The following is a 10,035-nucleotide window of genomic DNA, read 5'->3' on the forward strand; positions in this document are numbered from 1 at the left end:
TAATGAATGTAAAGTATGATGTGTTATTCATTAATAAATTCAAACTTATAATTGTTGGCAAATTGCTGTGGTATATCCAGAGAGGACATGAGTGGGTGTGTCTTTGCCTTTCAGTTCAGCAGTTAGGTTCAAAATACCAAATCCATAATTTAATGTAAAAAGATGGAGGCGGACTCCATTTAGCTTTCCACTTCCTTCCCTGCGAGAGACATTCTGTCTAATCCTCCACACCACAAGTAAATCAGGATTATCAAATGGCGAAAAAGATGGGAGGGGAGCAAGAGAGAGAAAGAGACGGGGGAAGAGAATCAGATTTCTTGAAGCCATCAAGCACAAGTAGCTCATAATGTATGTTACCTCTCTGAGGTTGTGCGACATACGCACACTCACACACACACACACACACACTCACACACACATTCATCACTTATGTGCTGAGGGTAAAATTTGTCAGCCGGGGATTTGATAAATAGATCTGCAATAAAAATTCACACACACACACACACACACACATTAATGGAGCACATATTATGGGCCTAAAATATGCCTTGGCATTTCTGAATGTGAGGTGAGTGCCAAATTTTTTAAGGCACAAAATGCATAAAGGTCATTATATACATAAATGTAAATGCTGTGTACCGAGGGCAGAGCTGACCTTAAACACACACACACACACACACACACATCAGTGCCTCTTTTCCTCACCCTCTAGGCTGCGTTAATGGACATTGTATGGATGGATGAATGATTAATCAAATGCTGTGTGTGTGTGTGTGTATGTGTGTGTGTGCGCCTTTGTGAGCACACAGTGTGTGTTTTCTATGCTTCAGCTCGTTTTCTAATACTGCAGATGAAATGGATTTGTTATTTGAACACTCGAAGGCCATGTGGCCGCTGACGAATGAACCACATTGTTTCTGCTCTGTATAGTTCAGACAGTGCATTAAGGCATGCTGAGTGCTTTTTCCCCTCATCATCTGTTCACTACGTAGCAGTGGAGATCACATGGTCCCCATCTCTATAACCATATCATTGTAAAATCTAATTTAATAGCCAATATATTTTACTTGCAATGCACTTATTAGTGATTTAAGCTGAGGAACTATGGAACCCCTAATGATTAAAAAAGTAAATTTCATGCATGTAGTAATTCAGCTAAACATGTTTGATTGTTTTTTAAGCACTGTTCTAAATTTACAGACATCTACAGTTTAGCTGTAGCATTTATGACTTTTTGCATCAAAAAACTACACTTTTCTACTTTCTCAGCTAAAGTTAGATATTTTCTTGCATATCAGTAATAAAAGTGTAACGACCAACACTGTAGTGATGCACAGATCAACAGTAATTAACCTATACCTTACTTCATTATAGTAGACAGTTTATTTTTATTATTATTATTATTATTATTATTATTATTACAGTGAGGGGAAATAAGTGTTCGAACACTTTAGCTTTTGTTGTTTAATATACTTCCAGTGTACTTGAAATTTACACACGTAGTATCTTTCGACTTTGCACTGTTCATAAGTATAAACGAAGATATGTTTTAAAAAAAATTAGATAGGGAAAAAAAATATTCAGACGACACCAGTGAACAACGGTAGTACGTTGTTGCCAAGGTGTTGTTGATTATTAAAGCTTCTAAACATCTACAGTAAGAAATAATTCGCTTTTTGCAGCATTGGGGCTGAATTTTGGACCATTCCTCTTGGCAAATCTTCAATTCCCCAATCTGATGAACTTGCAATTTCAAAATCTGCAAATTTGATTAAAAAACTCATAGTTAGGACACGTAATCTTCTTGTCCATGGTGCCTGGGCTACTGATTTGTCTACTCTGGTATGACATTTAGAAATCGCCGCTACATTCGCATTTTCAAATGCACCTTGGTTGAAATTTTTTTCTACACCTCCTTTATTACGGACATCACAGTCAATCAAGCTCCCATTTTTACATTCTAGGTTTTTGGATGTTCACTATTTATGGAAGCTAATTTCAAACTAAGCTACTAACTAAATACATCTGACTAAATAGATCGATATCACACACTTCGTTTTTAAGGGGAATGAGAGGAACGGATTCGAGCTGAAATAACAGAAGTCTGTTTTCAGGCTGATGTGAAGGAGTTGTACTTGTTTTCATCTCATTCTTTTCATGCATGATTGGTTTGTATGAGGACTTTATGCAAAATTTTATGGCAATTATCTCCAATTCCCTCTATTTCGCTATATTTCTTGATCTCTTCCCATGCTGTTCCTCTTTCTTACCCTTCCCCCCCTCTCATTTTTCTCACTCTCCTACCTTTCATTCCTGTTCTGTCTCTCTAAATCTACATTTTCATCCTGTTTCTCCTCTCAATTGTTTCCCTTTTTGCTCTCTTTAATTTTCTTCCTTTTTTCCCCCCCTCTTTCTCATTCCCTCTATGTCTCTTCTCTCCTTCTATCGCTTAACCTTCGTTCCTCTCTCTCTTTCTTTCTCTCTCCTCTTCCAACTACTCTATATCCATGGCTCCCTGCCTTTCTCTCACACATTTTTCTTCTCATTTCTCTCTCTCTCTGTGTGTCTCTCTCTCTCTCTCTCTCTCTCTGTCACACAGAAGGCAGATCAGATGCAAACAACTTTGTTGGATATGATCACGTGGGTGGGGATTCTGCTCTCGCTTGTCTGCCTGCTCATCTGCATCTTCACCTTCTGCTTCTTCCGCGGCCTGCAGAGCGACCGCAACACCATCCACAAGAACCTGTGCATTTCGCTTTTCATCGCAGAGATGCTGTTCCTCGTCGGCATCTACCGTTCAGACCAGCCTGTGAGACATGCACACACACACACACACACACACTCACACACACAGCTATTTAGTCATTATGATCTGTGTAAGGAATAGAACACTATGGGACATGCTGTTACAGGAAAATAATCAACAAAATAATCAATAGTGGAGTGGTGTTGATTTTAATAATAATGATAATAATAATAATAATAGGCAATTTGCCTATTATTAAAATTTCTTTTAATTAAAGAACAACGCATTGTACATTTCATCTGTTTACGGTTACATTTAATGTTGTGGAACATCAGCGAAAAAAGTTAGTTCTTGCACGTTACAGTCATGGGAAAAAGAAAGTACACCCTCCTTCAATTCTATATTTTTTATTTAAAAGGGACTAAATAACAATTGTGTGGTCCTCACAAACTTTTGTAACCTTAGGTGACAACAAAAAAACACAACAAATTTCAATATGTAGTCATCCCCCCCCCCACCCCCCAAAAAAACCAACATTAAGAAACCAGGTGGGAAAAATAAGTACACTGTATAATTCAGTAACATGTAGAATCACCTTTAGCAACAATAACATGAAGTAGGAGTTTATAAGTCTCTCATATTGTTTTGGAAACTTTTTGGCCCACTCTTCTTTACAACATTGCTTCAGTTCATTGATGTTTGAGGGCATTTGTTTCTACACAGCTCTCTTAAAATCCTGCCACTGCATCTTAATGGGGTTGAGGTCTGAACTTTTGACTTGGCCATTGTAACACCTGGATTTTTTATTCTTTAGCCAATGAGATGTTGATTCGCAGGTGTGCTTTGGATCATTGTCCTATTGCATGACCCAGTTTCGGGCCTGTATAAACTGCTGGGTAGATGGCCTCACATTTGTCTCAAGAATATTCTAGTATAAAGTGCAGTTCATCATTGTCTAAATGACTGCACGTTTCCCAGGTCCTGTGTCTGCAAAACAAGACCAAATCTTCTGTCATGAACATAAATATTTAATGTGCTTACAGAGGTCTGTATGTCACATAATGTAGCTCCTGGGTTTTTCTTTATATCTCTGAGCATTAAACTTTTTGACCTTGGACTGAATTCGCTGGGACTCCCACTCTTGCGAAGATTGGCAACTGTTCTAAAGGCTCTCCGTTCGTAAACAGTCCTTCTCACTATAGAATGGTGGATTTCAAATTGTTTGGAGATGGCCTTATAACCCTTCCCAGATTGATGAGCAGCACCAATTGCTCCTCTGAGGTCATGGCTGATGTCCTTTGTTCTTGGCATGATGTAGACACACACCTGAGTGCTCCAGAACCCCAAACCTGTTCTGCTTTTATAGACTAACTAATCTTGTATATTACATTAGTAACACCTGGCTGCTAATTACTCTCTTATAATAATTGTGAAAGTAGGAAGTACTTCCTACTTTTTTTGGATACAGAAGTTGTTGAGGACCATACAATAGTTATTCAGGCTCTGATAAATAAAAACATAGAACTGAAGGAGGGTATACTTTCTTTTTCCCAACTATAAACAGTCATTGTCACCAGCCTCTCATTTTTTTATCTCTTGATATCAAATAGGAAAACAGCTTCTTGTTGCCAAGAAACCAAAAAAGTGCAAAGTCCTCTGTCCTGAAGACTTTCCCATGGCAGCAAACTTCCTGACCTTTATGAAGCACTGACACTGGAAACTCCTTCCATAAAATCTCCTACAGACACGTCACCATTATTTGTTTTCTTTGACAAATAACAGCACATTTTTAATCTGTTTTTTTTTTTTTTGTAATTAGTTATCTGTTACAGCTGTTAGGTTTAGATTATGTGGTGCGTTTGCCAAACAAGTCCCTGTGGAAGTTGTTATTATATAACTGATAACCTATAAGAAGGAGCGCATTTATGTAAACTTGTGGCAGCTACTACCAGAGCTGATTCTGTAGAAAGGTCCTTTTAATCCAGTCATAAAATCATTTTATTGGCCCATTTGTTATTTGGATAATTGCATAATTACACACATGCAATATGGACCCATTGGATATTAATTTTACAGAAAATTAGTATTAATATTCATATTAACTCTATTATTTGCTAACATTTTACTCTTATTGTAGGTGTTACTTTTTGCCAAAGTCTCAAAAACAATATGACAAAATCCATTGTTCAATAAATAGTTTAATTTATTATTAATAATATTCACAATAAACACTTCCTCAACACAGTGTAGGCTCTTAACAGTAAGCTAAGCAACATACAGTTGAGGTCAAAAGTTTACATCCCCCTTTCAGAATCTGCAAAATGTTTATTATTTTACCAAAATAAGAGCGATCATACAAAATGCATGTTATTGTTTATTTAGTGCTGACCTGAATAAGATATTTCACATAAAAGATGTTTACATATAGTCCACAAGAGAAAATAATAGTTGAATTTATAAGTTTCAAAAGTTTACATCCCCTTGATTCTTAATACTGTGTTGTTACCTGAATGATCCACAGCTGTTTTTTTGTTTAGTGATAGTTGTTCAAGAGTCCCTTGTTTGTCCTGAACAGTTAAACTGCCTGCTGTTCTTCAGAAAAATCCTTCAGGTCCCACAAATTCTTTGGTTTTCCAGCATTTCTGTGTATTTGAACCCTTTCCAACAATGACTGTATGATTTTGAGATCCATCTTTTCACACTGAGGACAACTGAGGGACTCATATGCAACTATTACAGAAGGTTCAAATGCTCACTGATGCTCCAGAAGGAAAAACCATGCATTAAGAGCCGGGGGGGTGAAAACTTTTGAACAGAATGGAGATGTGTACATTTTTCTTATTTTGCCTAAATATCATATTTTTTCATTTAGTACTGCCCTTCAGAGGCTACAGAAGATAGTTACATGTTTCCCAGAAGACAAAATAAGTTAAATTTACCCTGATGTTCAAATTCAAAAAGTTTTCACCCCCCGGCTCTTAATGCACTAATGGTCAGCACTAAATAAACAATAACATGCATTTTGTATGATCGCTCTTATTTTGGTAAAATAATAAACATTTTGCAGATTCTGAAAGGGGGATGTAAACTTTTGACCTCAACTGTAACTGAAAAAATTAGGGTATTCTATGGGCAGAAACGTAGTCGTAGTGTAACGGTTTTATAGGTTTAAATCCTGCTGCAATAATACAGAATTAAATTATTATGATGTGGTAACAGGTGTGCGTTATTTTGCGGATTTTACATCGGCTTCAAACTTATCGAAAATATCCGTTTTATAATAGAACTGAACACATAAAACTAGGAGCTTTCATTTATGAGGTATAATTTCTTTATACATCTTATTATTAATATATTATTACTTCTATGCATTTATTAGTGATGAGTTATGATCAAAAACTCCATACTAAGGAAGAAATCAGTGTGCAAAATGAAAAATGGTAAGAATAACAGTCCCCACTGTACCATTACACTGTACCATTACATTAGAAAAAAGTTCTAATAAAGATCCAACAAAATTGTGACACATTTTAAGAATATTATTTTTTGCGGTTATGATGTACACACTTTCATTTATCTCTAAGTTGCAAGGACGTTTCAGTTTACTAATTCTGACAACTATAATGTGTCTGACTTCATGAGCCATTATTGCGCTTACAGTTACAGCGGTATATAAGTACACACTACAAAGTGTTCCCATATCTATTAATGTTATTATGTTGATAAATAGTGACATATCCTGAAGTTACTCTGCCGGCAAATCTCTTAATTGTATCAGGGAATTGTGTGTATCCATTTTTAGAGGGGGGTGGGAAGCACACACACCCACACACACCTGCATATACACCCCCTGTCCCGTAAGTGGTTAGGATTGGCGCCTGGCTGTCGTTAATTACCAGAGTGGAGTGGCTCTCTGACCTCCTGTTAATAACGGAAAACCTGCTCACGTCCTCAGAGAGCGTGAGTGTGTGAGAGAAATAATGTGGAAAATCCATTGAGAAAACTCATTTAAGCGAGACCTGCTTTAAAATTGTAATGAAGACATGAAGTATGTACTAATAGCATCATAATAGGTGATCGTGTGTGTGTGTGTGTGTGTGTGTGCGTTTTCAAAATAAAATCGGCCGTTATAAATGTTTAATGAGTTTTATTGTTGTGTGTATGATTATTACCACTGTTTTTGATATATCTATCTGTTCCTTTCAGAAACTTTGCATTTTCATTTAGGTGAAACTTTAGGTGCCTTGTAATACTTTTATACTTTTTCTCTGACTTTTTGGATCTACTGCACCTGGAAATATGTTTACTATCTATATACATGCATATACTAAGAAATAATAATAGTAGAATAACATATAGAATTTTCTTTTCTCACTATGTCATCATTCTGGTATATTGTCACAGCCATAGCATGTGTGTGTGTGTGTGTGTGTGTCCCTCAGATTGCCTGTGCAGTGTTCGCCGCATTGCTTCACTTCTTCTTCCTGGCTGCATTCACGTGGATGTTTCTGGAAGGTGTGCAGCTCTACATCATGCTGGTGGAGGTGTTTGAGAGCGAGTACTCTCGCACCAAGTATTTCTACCTCACCGGTTACGGTGTACCTGCGCTCATCGTGGCCGTGTCAGCTGCCGTTGACTACCGGAGCTACGGCACGAACCATGTGTGAGTAGACACACAGACCATTAATGCAACAGTCACACTTAACATCTAAAAAACCAGTAACGATCTTATTTTACAAATCTTTAAAGCTTAGAACTCAGTAACCACTCAGGAATCACAAGCTTAATCTCCAAAAGGTATAACCAATCACATTACAAATTGCAAATTACAAATCTCCAAAAACACTTTTCAGATCTCAAAAATTAGTTAAACACTTTTCAGGTCTCAAAATTAGATAAATTATATTCCACATCTTGCAATTCTGGAGCAAATATTAAAATTCAGTAACCATATGTTACATCTAACAATCACACTTCACTAGATCACTAAATTCACTAACAAACTACATTGCAAATTTCAAATTTCCAAATTCAGCAACGGTCAAAGTTCAAATTTCTTAATTCAGTAACAGTCACACTTCAAATCTCTACATTCTGTAACAATCACACTTCAAGTCTTCAAATTCACTACCAAACACAGTCCAAATCTCTAAATTCAGTAACAATCAATTTCAGATTTTCAAATTCAGTAACAATCACACTTCAAACTTCTAAATTTAGCAAAAGTCAACTTTAAATTTCCAAATTCAGTAACAATCACACTTTAAATTTCCAAATTCAGTAACAATCACACTTCAAACTTCTAAATTTAGCAAAAGTCAACATTAAATTTCCAAATTCAGTAACAGTCACACTTCAAACTTCTAAATTTAGCAAAAGTCATCTTCAAATTTCCAAATTCAGTAACAATCACCCTTTAAATTTCTAAATTTATCAAAAGTCATCTTCAAATTTCCAAATTCAGTAACAATCACACTTTAAATTTCTGAATTTATCAAAAGTCATCTTCAAATTTCCAAATTCACTAACAGTCACCCAAATTCAGTCTCTAAATTCAAGTAACAATCAATTTCAAATGTTCAAATTCAATAACTAACACTCTCCAAATTTCCATATACGATAACAATCACATATGAAATTTCCAAATCCAAATTTACAAGTTCACAAAGAATAAAACTCCAAAACTCTGATGTTTTTTAAAATGCTGTGGCGCCAATGTCATTAACAGAATTGCTGGTTTCTGACACAGTGGGACATATTTTTAGTCCCTAACACAGACACTGCATGCTGACCAATAATGACTGCAAGGCTGCTGTAATACACTGAACAATGAACACTTTATATTCACAGTTTCCATTGGTTCATATGACAAGTTGCACAAACTGCTTAGCACCAAGTCAAGATCCCTATTCTAGATGTTGAGATGTTGCAGATGTTTAAGAAAAGTTTTGACTAGTTTATGTGCTCCTAGCAGCAGACAAGTAGACATTGCTGTCACATATCTTCTAGTTGACATATACACTCTACAAATCATCAAGTTTACAGTGAAAGATAGGGCGTTCATGCCTAGTCTTTTGCACCATAGAGTGAAACTTGCAACTTGCTTGCATGCAAATGTAGCATACACACTAATAAGAGCGTCTGACCTTTTGTGAACCTGCCAGTATGCTGAGGTCGTTCTTCCTAGAAGGCACCACAGCCGTGTCTGCTGTTCACTTCACTCCATGCTCCACTTAGGTTGCAGTTAGGGCAAGGCTCTTTAAGTGCTTGTCGAAGATGCTCTGATCCTAGACAATTTGGGCATTGATCACTGTCCATTATCCAACTCTGTCAGGGCCTGGCAGAACAAACAACTCACCATCCTGAACCGAAAAACAAATGATTCACAATAAGTTTGTGAATTTCGAAAATTATGAAATTACATCGCTACACACAGACACAAACAATAGGCCATCTGTCTGTTTTAAGGACAACAACAGTCAACCGTGGCAACAAGTAATAAGTCACACACTCAAATTACTCTTACCCAAGGGGTGTGAACATCCTTTAATAGCGCAGACTTACTAATAACATTAGCACGAAATAAAGTATTAGATAGCTGTACTAAGCATCTTAAACTTCCTTAGCTTCTTCGCAATGCAAGAATGGGAAAGAGGACAAGTGTGATGTAGCATGGACATGGGTATGAACTTTGCTTTTGGTACTCGGTAGCCTAAAAAAAACACAGGAAGACAAGCATTTCGGGTTTAGGGAGAGCAGGGGAGGGTGTAACTATATTACCAGCTGTGAAGTCAGGAACTGCTTACTGGCAGTGGCAATCGTGAAAACCCAGCTGGATGGTGAATATTTAGGTGTTTCCACAAAAATAATAATAATAACAGTACATTTTTAATATCACTCTTTTAGAAATCATTTATCTAATGTCCATATGGCCGACATTATTCTTTGTTGATCTGCTGCTCAGAGTGTTTGAAGGCATCTGAACACTGATTGGGACAAAACAGTGTATTTAATCACTTTCTAATTATCACCACCATTAGCATTGTTTGTAAAGTGTTAAATCTGGAATTTTCGTCATTCTTGACCATGGTTGACTGAAGGTTTTTCGGTGGCATCCCTAATAAATAAACATAACTGATGTTAAATATGCGTATACCTGTCTACTGGTATCTAAGTCAAGCATATATTGATAGATTTTATTTCACGATAATGAGATGAGGGGAATGGAGCGAGGCTTCCAGGTGGTGTCAGTTAATACCGGAAAGGTCAATGTCAATTGGATTTTCTCC

General features: G+C 36.6%; 1 protein-coding gene across 4 annotated transcripts in view; it reads left to right on the top strand.

Moving 5' to 3' along the window:
• Nucleotides 1–10,035, top strand: part of adgrl3.1 (adhesion G protein-coupled receptor L3.1) — a 176,866-nt gene that overhangs the window by 139,171 nt on the left and 27,660 nt on the right. For all 4 annotated transcript variants that reach the window (XM_026943023.3, XM_026943024.3, XM_026943025.3 and 1 more), the window contains exons 15-16: nucleotides 2,600–2,809; nucleotides 7,189–7,409. In XM_026943023.3, the coding sequence (XP_026798824.3) occupies nucleotides 2,600–2,809; nucleotides 7,189–7,409 (431 nt within the window). The remainder of the gene's footprint in view (nucleotides 1–2,599; nucleotides 2,810–7,188; nucleotides 7,410–10,035) is intronic.

The sequence above is a fragment of the Pangasianodon hypophthalmus genome, chromosome 28, assembly GCF_027358585.1.
Source record: "Pangasianodon hypophthalmus isolate fPanHyp1 chromosome 28, fPanHyp1.pri, whole genome shotgun sequence".
Classification (NCBI taxonomy): domain Eukaryota; kingdom Metazoa; phylum Chordata; class Actinopteri; order Siluriformes; family Pangasiidae; genus Pangasianodon; species Pangasianodon hypophthalmus.